The sequence below is a fragment of the Dromiciops gliroides genome, chromosome 2, assembly GCF_019393635.1.
Source record: "Dromiciops gliroides isolate mDroGli1 chromosome 2, mDroGli1.pri, whole genome shotgun sequence".
In the NCBI taxonomy this organism is placed as follows: Eukaryota; Metazoa; Chordata; class Mammalia; order Microbiotheria; family Microbiotheriidae; genus Dromiciops; species Dromiciops gliroides.
In genome coordinates, this window is record NC_057862.1 from 66,383,827 (window position 1) to 66,402,742 (window position 18,916).

Sequence of the window (18,916 nt, forward strand, 5' to 3'; positions counted from 1 at the left end):
AATAAACATTTGTACCAGTCAATACTTGAACATAATATATCACAATTATTTTTCAGACTCCAAGATCTACATTATTTGTCCTAAGAAATAACTGTATGTCTAAAGATGAATAATGATTCCTTAGTTTTCTGGCCTAGTGTGTTAGATCCTTATTTATTCAATATTTTATTCTGCCAAATACTTCCATTATAACATGGTTCCTTTATATCTTTTACTCTAATTTTCCTCTTACCAATAAACTTCTTAATGTAGCAAATGTTCACCTTGTTTCACATGGTCATTCATTAAATACACATTTAGTGAAGACATCCTATCTGTCTTCTAAGCTAAGGAATACACTGACAAACTACATATTTATTTAATTAAATCTTGCTATAGGCCATATTTGGAATGTTTATAGTATCCTATGAATCAAGGAATTTGTCATTGGAAGGTTCAAATATCACTACCTGTTTTCTAGTTGTATATCAGAGTGTGTTTTTCTTGGTAGGTGCATCTGGGCCTAGGAAGTCATATATAGTCTGCATATTTTGGTAGAATTAGGTACCTTCAGAAGTAATCCAATTTAATTACAAAGTAATTAAAAATAAAATATGTACACACACTATTAGAAACACAGGAACTTAGCAAAGTTAGCTCAGTCAGTCAACTAGCATTTATTAAGTGCTTGTTTTGTGTATACCAGGCATTGTGCTGAGAAGGAGCTATACAAAGATAACAACATAGTGCCTCACTTCAAAATAAAATACTAATGTAGGAAACAATACATGAATATGTATATATAAGTTATATATGTTGAAAATGGATGGTAATCTCAGCAGGAGAGGCACTAGCAACTTGTGGGTGGGGAGGACTGGTAAAAATCTCCATCCTAAGGTGAGGTTTGAGTTCAGTCATAAAAGAAGCCAGAGAAGTCAAGAGGTGGCAGTAGAGTGAGAGTATTCCAGGAAAACACAAACATTCTGTGCAAATGCATGGAATCAAGAGATGGTGTGTGATCATCTAGAGACAGTGAATAGGCCAATGTTGCAGGGTTGTAGAGTGTTTGAGAAGGACTAAAATTTAAGAAAAAAGACTAGAAAGGTAGGAAAGTCCAGCAAGTTTGTAAAGGGCTTTAAAGATTAAAGAGTCTTTATTGATTGCTGAAGATAACAGTGCACCACTGGAGTTTATTGAGTTCAGATGAGGGGAGGTAACATAGACCTCAAACATACACTTCTGGAAATTCCCTTGGGCAGGTGAACAGAGCAATTAAAATTAGATGCCAGAAAAAAAAACCCCAAAAACATCATCTCTTTTCTATGGACTGAATTTCCTCTCTGCCTCTTTTCTTATTCCTCTCTTCCTTCTATTTTCACAAAGTTTCAACAGGGTTTGAACTGATCAGGCAAATCTTTGGAATCAGATGAATTGGAAATCTTTGTAGCTTTTGTTTGAGATCACCAACCCTACCTTGGGGTTGGGTCACGGGTACAAGGGCTATTTGTTATTTTATAAATGCCTAGATCCATGAACAATATTTAATTCAATCTATGTAAAACTTGTTGTGCCTGGGGGGTGGGGAACATGGATAAAATTTGGTCCCTGCCCTTATTTTACCTACTTGTTTTTTTAAGTCTAATAAAGCATTTATAGATGAGAAAAAGCTAGTTTAGATTCCTAAAAGGCAGGGCTCAAAATAAACATCACCTTTTGATGAGTTTATAAACGTTTTACATCCTTTCTCTTATTCTTCCATTCTGTGTAACTCTTAAAAACCCTCTGAACCTATATGCCCCAGCACCTCAAGATGAAGAGACTGCATTGTAAGTCCTTACTTGAAGTATTTTTCACTATAAGTGGTACTTCTCAGAAACTAGAAGAATTGAGATAGAAAGGGAAAGATGCTGGAAAGTCTAGATGGAAATTACCTTTGCCACCAATTGCTCTGGGATCTTTTGTGATTCACTCCCTCATATGGTCATTGGAGGTAAGGAATTCTCAGAAAAGCTAAATTGGCGAGTAGTGAAAGAATATAATACAGATTCCCAGGTAATTCCCCTCTACAGTTTTAGAGTCAACATAGCAGGAGAAAAGACAGGCTGATGTGTAAGAGTACTATTAGATTTTCTGTGTCCAAAAAGAGTGGGGGGAAATATCCAAAAAGGACATAAATTTAAGCTTTCTATTTAGAACCGCTGTTACCAAAATAAGTCCACTTCAGTTCCATCTTAGGAATAATGTGCGGGTTTGCTTAATGCTAGAGCAGCCCTCTTTAGAAGAAATAGCCCAGCCTTGAGTTTGGCAGGTGTGTAATGCAAATTTAATAACAGCCCTTTTTACATTTACTGCAAGAATTGATTATTATGGGTTACAGAGAGAACTGTCAGTCCTCTCAGCAGCTGCTTGATTCAACTGAACTTCTAAATTATTTGCCAAAACTCTCTATTTCTCCCATGCCTGCAAAGTGAACAATTGTCTGATCTTTGGCAGCAGGGAGACAGTGATCTTTGGCTTCTGCCAGCTGAGAAATGGTTTGTTTTCCTTTCAAGCTGCACTGTATTCTTACATTTTTCTTGACCATTAAATATTTTATAAACTAGTTTCTTCCTGCTGAATGGCAAATTCTAACCAGACTGCAGATGTATGACATAAATAACAGAGTTACAGTCTCTCTAAGGTATTTCATTCAAATATTTAGTAGGTCCCTAAAACTACTTAATTGTTTGTTGGGTGATAGGGTATGTGAAATTTCTTCTTTCTAGAAAATACAATTTATAAATTCTGAAAGAGTATTAGTAAAATGACCACTCTGTCTTCCATCTAGATGTGCTATTTCTTTTTGTTTCTAACAATAGTCTTTCATGGTCTCCATGAAAGCTGCCCAGCCACCATTGCAGATGATCTCCCTTGATCAAATGTAAGGTTCTGTGGCTCTATATTATGAGAATGCAATTTGGGGATCATGACAAGTCTTCAGGAAATAGCTGTTGCTTATTGTTGGATCTATTTTTTTGGGGGGGGAGAATTAGAGAGGATTGTTTGGTTTTGCCTTTTATTGTATCTCATTATTTAACACGGTACTTGGTATATAATGGAGACTTAATAAATATTTGTTGACCAGATGATTTAGGAAAGATGGGGTTATTTTGAAGAATAAATGAAATGCTGATCTAAAAATCATTACTTCCAGATATTTTTGCTTCTTCTCCCCCCAAAAAAATAGAAAATGAGAGAGATTTGGGGGTAATTTGTACATTGTCATCAATCTTGTTCAGTAAATTTGAGCTAGATAAAGCTTTCATGAGCCTTTGTGAGTCAGGAGACCTAAGTTCTATTGAGGGTGGTGATTTGATAAAAGGTTCAAAGGAGAAGAAAAATATACTTTTTCTCAAAGAAGTTTGAATCTCTGTCCTCACAAAAGGATGCTTTACTATATAAATCATAAGTAAAGAAGAGGTTGTGTTAGAATACAAAACAATATTAACTGGTATTATACTTCTTTAAAAATCATTGAGTCCACTTTCAAGTAAACTTCAACCTACATGACTGGAAACCAAAGATTTATGGAATTTTAGAACTAGATGGGGCATTAGAGATTATTTAGTCCAAATGACTTGCTTTAATCAAGTTTATCTTCTACTTACAAATTGTGGCTCCTTATCACCTAGGAAATAAAGTTTTATATCCTTATTATGACTTTAAAGTACATCCACAATCTAGTTTCTACCTCTCTCTCAGACATTACCTCATATTCTCTTCCATGTATTTTATGTTCTTACCAAACCCTTCCTCCTTCCTCCTATCATTGCTTCTTTGCTTCATTACATTCATAGGATCCTAGCATTAGAGCTGGACAGTACCTTAGAGGTCAACAAATTCTTTCATTTTATAGATGAATTGAAATCCAAAAGTTGAGTTGATTTGCCCAGAGTCTCATCAGCATTAAAAAGCAAAGTCAAGATTTGAACCCAGATCCTCTGACCCCAAAGTTGTTACCCTTTCCAGTCTCTCATACTGCTTCTCCTTGTCTTGCTTGAAGTGTTTAAAATAATAAACATTTTTCTTTACAGTTTTGAATTCCAAATTTTATTCTTTTTCCCTCCTTCCCTTTCCCCTCCCTGAGGCCATAGGCAATCAGATGTAGGTTATATATGTGCAATTATGTAAAGCACTACCATATTAATCATTTTGTATAAGAAAACTTGAATAAAAGAAAAAAATGAGATGGACAAATGGTATGCTTCAGTCTGTGTTCAATCAATATGAGCTCTTTCTTTGGAGGTGGATAGTATGTTTCATCAAAAGTCCTTTGGGATTGTCTTGGATCATTGTATTGCTGAGAATAGTTAAATCATTCACAGTTCTTCATCAAAGAATATTGCTGTCAGTATGCACAACGTGCTCTTGGTTCTGCTCACTTCACTCCATCAGTTCATACAAGTCTTTCCAGGCCTTTTTGAAATCATCATGCTTGTCATTGCTTAGGGCACAATAATATTCCATCACCATCATATTTGAAATAGAATTTTTCCTCACCCAATCTCCATTTTTTTAAAACTGTAACTTCTTTCAAGGTTCAATTAATATGTTGCTTCCTCCATCAAACATTTCCCTGACAAACTCTCTGGATCCTCTCAAACTTTAACTTATTTCTACTGCGTTTTTTAAAATTTTAATTTCTGTTGGTATAGACATCAGTTTTAAGTAAGTCTATTTTTATTTATTGATATTATATACTAGTAAAGAATTTACCGTGTGTCTAACTTCTCATGGTCTCAGGCTGAGTGGTAGAAAAAGCATGGCAGTTAGCATGAATGGGAGAAAAACACTCAAAGACCCAGAGGACCTAGAAGCCAGAGAGCCAAGCCAAGAGAAGCTTCTGGCCTCTTGCCAGGGTTTATATCCTCTTTAGATAGAGGTGGGTCATTATACATTGATCAAAGCTAATTGGTTAGCATCATTCAATTCTATTGTTGGACACGATTTGAAGGTGGTCCACATTAAAGTGTTCTCTACAGATGTCATCAGGGAAAAGACCCTAGGCTCAAGTTGCTTAAGGCAGTGTCCATTATCTAGGTGTGGTTTGATCTCATTAATGCTTCACTAAGGTAGACAAAAGAGTCTGTCTCCATTTCTTTTGTTCCCTTGGTTTTGTCCCAAATAAAATTTGCTAAAGTTTCTCAAGAACTGGACTTTTGAGGCATACTTTTAATTTTAATCTTCATTCTTTTTTTCATTACTTTATTAAAGTCTTGATGATCAAAAGAAAACTAAAGCACCAATTTGTAGTGTTTGCTAATTTCTGACACGTAAATGCTTGTTCTGAAAATGTAACAATTGACTCTAGAAAGTTGGTTTGACCTCTTCTAGCACACCCCTAGAGTCCTCTGCATTCTCACCATAACTGTAAATAAGGTCATTTCTAAAGCCTAAGACATTTCCAAACCAAATATTAATTAAATATTAAGCTTAAGAGTTCTGATTGAATTCTAGGGTAAGACTGTGTAATTGTTGACCAAAATGTGAAACTTTCAGTTTCAAATAGTTAATGGGTCAGAAAACCTACAGATTATCGAAGATGACCTTAGAAAATTGTATAAATAGACACAGATGTCACAAATAAATTTTAATGTGGCCAAATGTGACAGATGTGTTACGTGAAAAAGTTCTTTAATGTATTTATGAGAAAGCAGATTCTAAACTTTCAGTCCTAGAGCCCAGAAGGACTTATTTTTATAATATGTTGTGGGGGCGGCTAGGTGGCACAGTGGATAAAGCACCGGCCCAGGATTCAGGAGTTCCTGAGTTCAAATCTGGCCTCAGACACTTGACACTTACTAGCTGTGGGACCCTGGGCAAGTCACTTAACCCCCATTGCCCCGCAAAAATAATAATAATAATAATAATAATAATAATAATAATAATAATAATAATAATAATAAGTTGCTTACAATATCTTAGCACAGGTTTTCAATGTTAGCCCAAACAAACAGACCAACAAAATGGTGGTTATCATAAACAATATTGGCAACCAAACAGAACAACAAATAATACAAATTTTAAAAATCATCAAAGATTCTCAACTGGAATGCAATTGGCAGTACTGGTTACTGTACCTCAAGATAGCATACAGGTTAGAGAAAACCCTTGGATAACTTAAGCAATTAAAGAACAGATGTGCTATTGTTTGACTTAATCATGTTACTTATAAAAACTTATTGGTAACTAAAACACAGATGGGATGGATAATTTGATCATGAGATATGAGAATAAGAGAATTCCTCATTGTCTATTGAAGCAATGTTAAAAGTACAAAAATATGTATTTTGTGTGACCTAGCTCATAGTCTTGATTACCCCCAAAGTGCTATATATGTGTATATATGTATGTGTATATGTATATACATTTGTATATATGCATGTATACATATAAATATTTATACACATATTTATAGATAATATAGAATAGGTGTATGCATATAAAATATATATGTATATACACACATACACATATACATACATATACACACATGTAATGTGTGTATATATAATCGGTGTGTGTATATATACATATACATACACATATGCATCTATAAATATTTATATTATATATTATATAAATATCTATATCTATATAAATCTATATAAAAATAGAATATGTATGTGTGTACCAGAAGAGTTTAGTTTAATTCATGGACTTTAGATATAAACACACTATTAAAGAAGCAAAGATAGTAGAATATATTTTTATTCTATTAATTTAAATATCACAAAGATATAACTCTTACCTCCTTCCCACTGCTCTTTGATGTCCGTACCTGAGAGAGAAGAAAGAATCGTGAGTCTTTGTGGAAAAGCAGGATTCCTCAGATCATTTATTAGTCTGTCTACTGGCAAAGTAGCTGACCAATTCAATGTGGAATGTAGGATGGGGTAAGAATGACCAAAAAACCTCTAACATAGTTCATTGAGCTGATGCTTCACATTTCAATGTTTTTAATCCCTTCTCAAAGGGCTTTCATGCTTCTACTCCACTAGTATCTTTTAGGTTTTTTTACATTCTTTTTTTAATTTAATTTAATTTTTTTTGCGCGGGGCAATGAGGGTTAAGTGACTTGCCCAGGGTCACACAGCTAGTTAAGTATCAAGTGTCTGAGGCTGGATTTGAACTCAGGTCTTCCTGAATCCAGGGCCAGTGCTTTATCCACTGTGCCACCTAGCTGCCCCCTACATTCTTTTTAAAGTAAAATATCATGTATTGTTCTAGTATCCTTGAAGCATTGAGATTTATCTTCCATCATGTGACATTTGCTAGTAAAAAAGATACTTTTTCAGTCTGGGAGAATAAGATACTTGATATTTTAAAATTCTCCTTCTTTAGGTATTCTTACTACCCCATTATTAATTCCAATAAAGGGACAATACTTAAAAAGGTCACATTTGATTTCCAAAATAATAGCAACACCATCACCACCAACAACAACAATTGGAGGCAACAAAAGCATTAATTTTAAGGTTGATTCTTCAGTGGAGAATTTATTTTCTCTTTTTTTCTTGGTGATATTATATGCCCTTAACCTTATTAATGTTCAATAGATACTCAAATATGACTGGAGAAAACAACCCACAGCACAGTGTGGCAACCACTTGAGACAGCAATTGTCATAAGGAAATTAATTGATATAATTGTCTTGCTATTGTATTGCACTCTGAAATTATAGCTTATTAAAATCACTGATTATAAAACAAAAATCTCTTTATGTTGTATGTTATGTTAATGACTAAGCTGTTCATGTAGGAATGATCAGTGAATATCAATAAATGGATAATAAGAAATTAAAGGAAAAGTTAGCTAACTGATAGTGAATTAATGTAGTGCAACAATCAGAACAGCAGTGAGTATGTTGTATTTCATATCTAATTTCTCTGAGCTGGTGAATTTTAATATTTACTGTGGAAGAATTCAGGCATAGGAGAGTCTCCCTGTATGGATATCCTCCCATTAATCCTGAATATTGTAGATATAATAATGATATGAGTTTTATGGGACATTTTCCACAAAACTGCATTGTAAGAGTAGAGGTGGAAGTATATCTTTTTATAGAGGAGGAAACTGAGGTTCAGATGGGTGAAATTACTAGCTCATGGTCACATGACAAGTATGTGTCAAAGTAGGATTTTAAAGCATGCCATCTACCTTAAATAGTCAGTTTATTTGAAAACAAATCCTTGCATATTAGGAAAAAATGGGGAGCCTATTGTTGCTTTTGGTACAAATCAAAGTCAATAGCCTTTAATGTACTTTCCATCTCTAAGATTTCATGAATTTATGATTCAGTGTCAGACTATTTATGGTGAGTCGTATAGACATTGGAAGAGTAAGTCTCTCTATGAGAGACATTAAGCCACCAAATTTTCAGCTTTTGAAATTGAAAACCCATTAAAGTTCCCAACATTGTATCAGTAACAGGCATCCTATTACACATGGCTTATATTTTAGAAGATAGGGAAAATAGCCTTTGCTTTCTGTATCTATAGACGCTAAAAAGTAATGGGGGCAGGAGAGAGTAGCCAGGGCCTATGACTTCATTTTGGTAAGGATTGCCTGGTAAGAAAATTCCTGTTCAATAACAAAGCAGATCTATAATTTTTCTGCAAATTATGGTCTTACAGAATTGCCTGACATTCTCAAGGTCACATAGCTAGTATATCAAAGGTAGGACTTGAACCTAGGTCTATTAAGACTCCGAGGCCAGCTCCTTTTTCACAATAACATTCTGTCCTTTATTCCATGTCTCTAAATATTTGTCTAAAATCCCTGCATGTTTTTCTATGTTGCCTGTTATTCTGGCATGATTTTTGTGTTTATATTCAAAGGATGGCATTATGGGGTCTGGGAACTTGTTTATTTGGTATTTTGACAGCTGTGTTTGAATACAATAGTTTTCCTTTTTTATTCTATATATTTTAAAACTACTTTATCCCAGGAAGGGATCCATCCATAGGCTTCTCCAAAATGTTTAAAAGGGTCCATGAGACACAAGAGTTAAAAATCTCTGGTTTAGGGCCTAAAGAGATTAATCTAGATGCATTGGTTTACATTGGAAATAGCTCTAGGATCATTAAAAATCTTTCTCAAGATCACATAGATAGCATGTGGGAGACCTCAGTTTTGATCCATGGACTTTTTGCTCTTCTGAACACAGCATCCAGATTTTGCGTTCCTTATTTTTAGGGTTTCTTGTAGATAGATAGTTATAGTTATAGATAGATATATATCTATATGTCATTTCCATATCTTTATCTAATGAGCTCTCTCTCTCTCTCAAACAAATATAAAGTTCAATAATGCAGTGATTGGTGATTAGAAATGTGTTAGCTAGATAGATAGAGCTAGATATGTCACCTCCATCTCCATATGTATTGATCTATCTCTAATTATAGATAGATCTCTGTCTGTCTATCTATCTTCTTAAAAATCACCTAAATTTAGCAGTGAAGACCCCATGCATAGTTGGATTCTCTAAACTTGAATCTAAAGTAGAAGTATTTCTAACATCTAGTAAAAGAAGGTATCTCCCTTGGGCCCTAAGCTTTGGTAGGGAACACACTCTGTCTATAAGACCGGCATGGAGAAAAATATTCACATAATGCATTACATGCAAGGGCTAGCAATACATGCTCCTACACTCACCTTTCAGGATAAATGCTGGCCTGTCACTTTTCCTCTTATTTTCCTTTTCTGGGATGCTCTTTATAGCCATTTGAGCCAAATTTCTCCTGTGTAGATATTTTGAAAGCAGCAAGGAAAGGCAGTTCATTGTACGATTGACCAAGGACATGAACTACAACCTCTTCATCAGGGATGTCTTTAATTAGAGAGTCATAATTTGAATATAATTTTCTACTTTATGAAAAAAAAGTTTATGGTTCTCAGTAGTGATTTAATGATCACTAAACCCTCTCTTAACAGTAGTAAATTGTTAGTGGTGCCCAAATCATCCAATTAGAAAAGGTCATGAAGCTTGAAAATATATGCAATATTGTGAAAACTGCATGGATTGACTATAGTCTTCAGGGATATAACAACAACAGCAACAGCAACATTACCACCATAACCAACAACAGCAACAATTTACATTTGGATAACTCTTACTATGTGCCAGGCACTGTGCTAAGCTTGCTACAATCATTATTTCATTTGATCTTCATAATAACTCTCAGAAATAACTCTTTTTATAATCCCCATTTTACAGATGAGGAAACTGAGGTAAAGGTTAAATGATTTGCCTATGCTCACCTAATTAGTAAGTGTCTGAGGTCACATTTGAACTCAAGTCTTCCTGACTCTATGCTGGACACTCTCTCCTAGGAGGATGAACACTGATAAATCAGAACAGTTTATATACTTATTTGAATATTTCTTCTATATTTTGTGCTTATCAATATATCACAGAGTATTTGATGCTTAGGCCTTGATCAATTAATTACAATAAAAAAACAAAAAACAAAAACAAAAACAAAACAGTCCATATAGGCTAGAATTCTTACAGTGATTAATTTTCATATCTGGAGTACATATGCCTATTTAATTCCCCTAGAAGGGTTGTCAGTTGTTGATTATTGGCTTTTACAGCCTGGCACAAATTGGCTTCATCAATAGTTCAATATGCATTTATTTAGTGCAGCAAACTAGCATTAGCAATGCAAAAAAAAAAAAAAGAAGAAGAAGAAGGAAATAGTTCCTCTCATCCAGGAATTTTTTTTTTTTTGGGTGAGGCAATCGAAGTTAAGTGACTTGCCCAAGGTCGCATAGCTAGTTAAGTGTCAAGTGTCTGAAGCCATATTTGAACTCAGGTCCTCCTGAATCCAAGGCCAGTGCTTTATCCATTGTGCCACCTAGAGGCCACTATATTTTATGTCAAGGGCTGAAGGGAAAGGAAAATATCATTTTATTGTTGTTGTTGTTGTTATTGTTGTTCAGTCATTTCAGTCATGTCTGACTCTGTGACCCCCATTTGATTTTTTTCTTGGCAGAGATACCAGAGTGGTTTGCCATTTCCTTCATCTCATTTTTTAGATGAGGAAACTGGGGCAAAAAGGGTTAAATGACTTACCCAGCTAGTAAGTGTCTGAAGTTGGGTTCAAATCCAGGTTTTCTTACTCCAGGCTTGGCACTCAATCCACTGTGCCACCTAGGTGCCACAATAAGTATAATATAATCATATAAATAAATGTAAGCATACATATGTAGTTAGGGCTGTCCCCTACATGTATGACATACGTGTGTAATTTTGTGACTGAAAAGGAGGCAGCATAGATATCTCCAGCATCTCCTTCCCCAACCCTTCTCCAAAAGCTTTATTTTATTCCAGGAAGGAAAGCAGAAGGTTAGAGCCAGAAGCTTGGACCTTAGTAACCCCTCTGAGAGAGGTTAAATGATATATATCTGCTTCTTTAAATAGTATTAGTCTAAGGAATGCGATTTTAGGTTTAAGCTAACTTCCGATCACTGTTTTATTAATTGGAAGGAGGGGCATGATGCCAAGGATTGACCTCTTTCCAACTAAATACCAGTTCCATAATAAACATAGCTGATAGCAAAGAAACCCATTTATCCAAGCTGATAGTAAAACAGAAATCAGAGAAAATATATGCAAAAAATATATATACCAGACAACTGTTTAATAATCCTTTTCATCAATTCTCCTTTATAGCCAAACTAAACTATTTATAATTCCATCTCACACCTCCAGGACTTTGCACAGGCTTGTACCATGCCTACAAAGTACTTTCCCACTCCCTAGAATCCCTACCTTTGATCAAGTCTCTGATCATGTGCCAGTAGTTATAAGGAACATTTCCTTACTTTCTTATGCCACACAGTTGTTGTCGATGCTATCTTCCCCTGATTTAAATGAATAGGTATAGACTTAATTATTTTGCATGTTGTATTCTTTCTTTGGTGGGGCAATGAAGGTTAAGTGACTTGCCCAGGGTCACACAGCCAGTAAGTGTTAAGTGTCTGGGGTCGGATTTGAACTCAGGTCCTCCTCCATCCAGGGCTGGTGCTTTATCCACTGCGCCACCTAGCTGCCCCCTGTTGTATTCTTTCTTGCTTTGGACTAAGTACAATGTAAGGTTCTTGAGGTCAGCAGTTGCTTTCTTTTTTCTTTTGTTGGTTTTACTTTGTCTTTGCACTCTAAGTGCCTAGGACAGGTTAGGAGAATGCTTCTTGATTTGAAATGACTGACATTAGAAAAATGAACATTGTCTCCTGTGCTCCCAAGAGAAAGATAAGAAATAGTAATAATTCAATTCTATTAAATAGGTAGATCCAGCATTCTTCATATATAAAAGTCTGTTTCCGTATTTGCAGCATTTGCATTTTAATTATGCAATAAAGGAAGAAACACTGAAAGAATAATTGGTTCTGCTATTAGCCAATTAGAGCTGTAACTAAAAAACCAGAAGCCTACATTGATTGCTACAGAATAGTCACAATATCCATTGATCAGATGTTTTATAACATGTGGTGGCAATAAAAAGAGAGAGGGAGGTATCCATTTTCCATGCACCATATTTGTTAAAATTTAAATTAATGAAAGCAGATTTGGAAAGCCTTACTACAATATAATTTAGCTTTTACTGTTAATATGTTTTCTAAACTGGAGATACTTGAGGGTGAGTCTAATGATTAAAATTTAATTCCAAAATATGACAGTTTGATAAAGTGACCACATTCTGCATAACTGGTCCCATAGGAACAGAGGCAGCATACTGTCCTTTCTGTTCATGTTGTGCCATGGAATCCGGTGCTGCTTTTTCTATAAGAAAGCCTGTCAGAACATATAATTCTATGATTGCTTATGGGACCTGTCTGGCAAAGGGGGCTTGGATTTTGATGAAATACTGACTGTATATTTCCTTCCCTTGGGCATTTTCGTTGACAGATACGACTACATATTCCACTGAAAGATCAGAGCACTTTAAGCCGTGCAAAGACAAGGATCTTGCATATTGTCTGAATGAAGGAGAATGCTTTGTGATTGAAACCTTGACGGGGTCACACAAACACTGCCGGTAAGTGAGAGCCATCCACTGACCCACACTGTTTTCTGCTCATTCTGTGCAGATCTGGGGGAAAATGGAATGCTGCACAACAGGAGACAAACACCAAAGCCATTATGATGGATGAGTTAGAATTGTAAATATGGGAGGCCAAAGCATCTCGTCTTCTCTAATATCTGAAAAGTATAAACTAGAAGTCAAATTGACAAGGCCTACATTTGCTGCACTCAAAAAAACCTATCGAATCAACTTGAGAGAGTGTTTTTCTTACAATACCTATACATATGTATTTAAAGGTTGCTTATACATTTAATATCATTCATTATAAGACTCATAGGTGTTAAAGTATAATATTTTCATTTACTCGGTGTTCAGAAATAATTATTCATAATTAAGCCAACCTTTTGAAGAAAGACAAAAGACGATTATACAACATTAGACCACCAGTTCAAACAACTAAGAGTAACTCCAGATCCCCTGAATCATCTCCAATAGACCATAGATGTGTTCTAAAGATGCTAGGGGGTTTTATGCTTTTGTCTCAGTTCATTAATTCCATTAAAAATTATCTGTTTTTAAAGGAAAAGATAAACACCCTTGCTTATGAAATACATTCTAGTAAGATTAACATTGCAAATGAACCAATATGGCCCTTTGACAGGCCAGTGACTGAGCTGCAGGGTACAAAGACAATGGTGGGGTTGTGGAAGGTGGCTGTTTATGAGGTCTTTAGAGACACAGGACTACATTCCAACTGCCAATAAAAAGGGTCCAAACAGATGCAGATAAATAATGCTCTTATATGCACTGTAGCTTCATGGCCCAGCACCCCATTGTAGGAAATCAAATTAACATCAGAAAAATATATCCTACTGAGTTTTTATGCCCAGTACTATACTTGTAATTTGTTTTTTCTTGAATTTTATATGCTTCAGTGACCATTCAAATCCATAGCCCTTTCCTTCCCTTTATTTGTTTTTTCTCATACGACACAGTTATTAAATTAATTATTCTGAGTCATAGAGCATGAAAAATTGTGACTATCTTTCTTTTTTTTTCCTTTCACTAGTGCTATTGGTAAAAATGTATAGTCCTCCTTCCCCTCCCTCACTGTTTGGTTAAATCAACTCCAGAATCCTGGAGTTACAAGTGCTAGAAATGAGATCCCTTTCTACTAGGATGAAATGGAAATTTGGACAAAGTTGGGCCAGTTAAGTTCTCCGTGTGGGGTTATCCTGATTGTTCCTTAGTCTAGGTTGTAAGTTAACTGATTGCTTTGGCCTGGCCTTTACTGCTGTTTTAGTAGAGACTTGTAGCTGCACCTCAGCTTACAGTGTGACCTTAGCCAAGTCACAATGTCTACTTTACTTCTTGATCGGAAAACTGAGAGGTTCATAATGGATGAAACATGTCTACTTCTATATATGCTATTTAGTTCATTTGAAGTTGGCTTCTCTTTATCTTTTACATCAGTGCATGAGTCCCAGAGGATGTGCTATTTTGAATCATGAAGAATTAATGGATGTTTTGTATCTGGTGTTAAAGGTCTTATGCTTATTCAAATAACTGTTTATAATATTTTATGCATGTTTTAAAAAAGTTTGGAAAGTAGATTTTTATTCATGTTTTTAGGAAGAATGGTGGTCACTTTAATACAAGTGCAGTAGTAATGCAGTAGTAATCTCTTTTTTATTCTTTTACTTTCTTTCCTTTCCTTCCTTTCTTTCTTTTTTTTTTTTGGATGGATATTAAGTATATTGATATAATGAAATACCAAAAAGGAAACTCTCTATCAAAATAAATTGGTAGCTACTCTGTAACTTCAAGTCTTGGAGAATTTCCTGAGAGACTAAGATTAAGTGATTTGCCCAGGTACTATGCAGTCAATCTGCATCAGAGGTTGGACTTGAATCCAGATAGTCTTGGATCTAAGACCAATTCTCTATCTGCTTTAACATGGCTGTCTGTATGATTACTTTATAAAAGATGAAAAAGTATCAGTTAGAACTATGTAGATGGAGCAGGTTATAGAGTGCTGGAACTAGATTCAGGAAGACCTGAATTCAAATTCAGACTCAGATATTTACTAGTTTTATGACCCTGGGAAAGTTACTTAAGCTCTTTCTGCCTTAATTTCTTCATTTGTAAATTGGAAATAAGAGAAATAGAGACAGAGAAGGAGATGGGGAAAGAGGTAGACATAAAAAGAAATAGGGAGAAAGGGTGAGAGAGAAAGAAGGGAAATGAGAGACAGGCAGAGACAAAAAGAGATACAGAGACAGATTTATACACCAAGAGAATATGAACAAAAAGAAAGAAAATGGGAATTTAGTATAACAAAGTGGTAAGGGGACTATACTAGAAATCAAAACAACGAGATTCTTGTATTTTAGCCCCAGATTTGTCACTTAAGGGTCATGTGATAATCATTCACCCTTTTAAAATAGCAATATGCTTCATTAATGACAACATACTAACAGAAATGTATATATGTGTGTTTATATAAGAAATATGGATGAATGCTTCTATTTTCTACCTGTTTCTTTAAGAAAATAGTAAAACACACACACACACACACAGAAACTTGACAACAGCAAGAATAGACTCTGTGTGTGTGTGTGTGTGTGTGTGAGTGTGTGTGTGTGTTTGTGTGTGTGAGGATGATGGGGGTGGGGAGCAAGCTCATTTAACTAGATTATCCTACCATTCATCCTTCTTTCTCCCCCTTGACTTGAACATTGTTATAATTAAAGGAAGAGATCTACATTTTCTTTTTGAAAAGAGGATATTATTAGGAAAACAAGTAGCTAAATTATTTCATGCTTATTTAACACCTAGTTGAGGACCACTTACCCCTGTGGTCCTAGTCTCCCCATTAAGCATGATGCATAGTGGCCCAGCTCCTGTTAGATAGAAGCTATTATCATTTACTATTATTAGGTTGATGAGCAAGAGCTTTCAATTAAACACTTTCTGATTAAATAATATCCACTCCATTCAGATGTTTTTGTTAATATTCAATTTGTTCCTGTCAAAGTAACTTGTTTCCACACTGACTTCATCTATTTTGAAAGCATAGAATAAACTTGGGATTTCACTAATAGGAATAAATCAACCAGAGAAGCAAAAAACACAAACAAAAAAAGTATAAAGAAGGGTAAGAAGGATGTTACAGATTTGTGAGTAAAAATGTTCTGAAGAAAAGCAGGGATTTCTGTGCATAATTACTTTTCTTGTTTTATTTATACATGTGGGTATCTGGGAAAAGGAACATTCCTCAATGTCTTCAAAAACAGAACTGCCCACTTTAATTTAATCAATTCATAGGTATTTGAATAGAACAAATGTGAATTGGGAACAACTTCAAGTTTAAAATGTCTCCATTTTTATCACTGAAGTTGAGTCAGGATTGTACCAGCTATGCTGACAAATATCTTTCCTTGTCCTCAGATGGGATAGGTTTGACCTGACATAGTGGTTTTGGGAATCTGTGATACTTCCTTGTTTCTTTTTCCCCAAATCTCCTAGATACATTTGAAACAAACTAAAACAAAGCCAAAAAAACCCAAAACAAAACAAAAAAGATAAAAGTGTGAACATAGTTAGTATGTAAGGAGAGATATTGATGGGAAAGCCATATGGTAGAATGTTGATATTGAGGGGGTTAGGATTTTCATGGGTTCTTTCTAGTTCATAATATTTTTAATAACTAGGCTTTGATATTATGGATTTCCTTTCCCAATGCATTGACATCAGTGAAGGAATACAAGTATGCTCCTTCCTACGTAGAATTTAATATGCCTTTCACCATATCTATATCTATATCTATATCTATATCTATATCTATATCTATATCTATATCTATATCTATATCTATATCTATATCTATATCTATATCTATATCTATATCTATCTATCTATCTATCTATCTATCTATCTATCTATCTATCTATCTATCTATCTATATATCTATCTATATATATATATACATACCCACATACATAAATACACAGATGCATGCATGCATTAAGACTCAAGGAATTCCCCACCTAAGATTGCTTTTTTACCTGACATTTTTGTATGAATGTACATTACCCTTCCCCCCATGCATCAGACTTTGCACTAGGGACACATGCTGTGCTTTTCTATTACTAATTGAGCAGGGGTACTTTGACAGGATAAGGAGATGGCAGAAAAAGGGTCAGGGGATTAAAAAACTAGTGACTGCTGATGAGAGCTTTCCCTAGATTCAGATAATTAGGCTCTTTTCTGAGTGAATGTCTTTGAGGTTCACCAGATATTGGTTATCAAATAGTAATGTCCAGGGGAGAAATCCCAACAATTGTTGACTACTTTGAACTCCTTAATGAAAAGAACCATTGGAAATACAAGATCCTATTTATTAAGCCCGTTAGCAATCACTCTGGAGATATATTAATATTTAAATATGACAAGGGTCCATTTTCTAAATAGGTTTTCAGAGCCTTTAAAGAGAATGATTTACAATTTATTGTGGTTATAAATAAAATCAAACCAAAAACAATTATATGTCTGTATGTGTTCTATGAACTATAAGAAAATAATTCTGAAACATCATAGCCAAGATTTGGGCTCTAAAGATTTTGTGGTATAATCTCTGTAATATGACACAGGATGAAAAATCTTAAGAGGTATTTCAAGTTCATCACAGATTTTCCAAGGTAATCTTTGAAACATTCAGCTGATGATATTTGTTGCAGCCCAAATATAATTTAAGTAATTTGCTATAACCGTATTCACAAGTCAGTGATGTTCATAATAGAAGGTCTACTGATTGCCCTTGCCATGAAAATATTCCAAGTTATAATGAAACTTCCCTTTATTCTCAATCAGTGTAGCTTGTCAAAATAGTTTCATTTTTCTAAAAATGGGTATTAACCTTGCAGGACTGTCATACCGATGAACTGGATTGTTTACTCTCTTCTAGCATATTTCTTAGTTCATTATTCATATATGGTATAGCCATCCTGGAATATTTTATGGTGAATTTTAACACCATGATAAAGAGCATAAAATAATGTCTATTAAGTGCTCATCAAATGTTCTTAAGTCAATTATTGAAACCCTAAATAATTTCATTGGAAACTAGCATGTGGTTAGGAACAATGTTTCTTTTTGAATGTGCTATTTTTTCTTTTATTTTGTGACTTTACCAAGACCAAGATGATGAGTATAGACTTTAAAAAGAAAAAAATGGAAAAACAAATGAATAACCAAGAAGGAATACAAAGGATTGCTTGAGTGCTGTAACAATGGTGTCAAGAAGCAAAAAGTCTAAGATAGAGGACTATGAGAAAAAAAAAAAGTACATTTGGAAGGGGGAAAAAAAACACAGTGTAAGGATAGCACCTCTGCTTTGGGGCAGCTGGAGAATGGTTTAGGAGAATGATCTTCAAACTGGAAATAGTTGAACAAATGGGAAATCAAAGCACAAGAGAATAGGAAATAGTAAGAGAGCACTTTGCTCCTTGAACTGAATTTAAATCATCTAGCCAAGATCAATTATATACCTAGACACTGAATTTGTAGGACTGATCACAGAATTGCTGTTCACGGTCTTTAAGGAACCATTAAAAAAAGGAGAAAGGTGCCAGGAAGCTGAAGATGGAAAAATTTCAAATTTTAAAGGGGTAAAAACAGGTAAATTTTAGAATAAAAAGACTGGTAACTTTGCTAGCCATACCCACCAATAGCTTAGCATGGATTATTAAACATCTGATTTTCATTTGTTATTTTCCCCATGTGATTGGTTCTAAATAGAATTATTTCTCTTTTATAGAGACAAGTAGTGATTAAGCTAACTTGGTTTTGTTGAAGGACAAAAT

At 34.7% G+C, this 18,916-nt stretch overlaps 1 protein-coding gene across 4 annotated transcripts in view; it reads left to right on the forward strand.

Moving 5' to 3' along the window:
* The window catches only part of NRG3 (neuregulin 3), a 1,197,616-nt gene that overhangs the window by 445,382 nt on the left and 733,318 nt on the right, over window positions 1-18,916 (forward strand). For all 4 annotated transcript variants that reach the window (XM_043984098.1, XM_043984099.1, XM_043984100.1 and 1 more), the window contains exon 2: window positions 12,935-13,064. In XM_043984098.1, coding sequence (XP_043840033.1) covers window positions 12,935-13,064 — 130 coding nt within the window. The remainder of the gene's footprint in view (window positions 1-12,934; window positions 13,065-18,916) is intronic.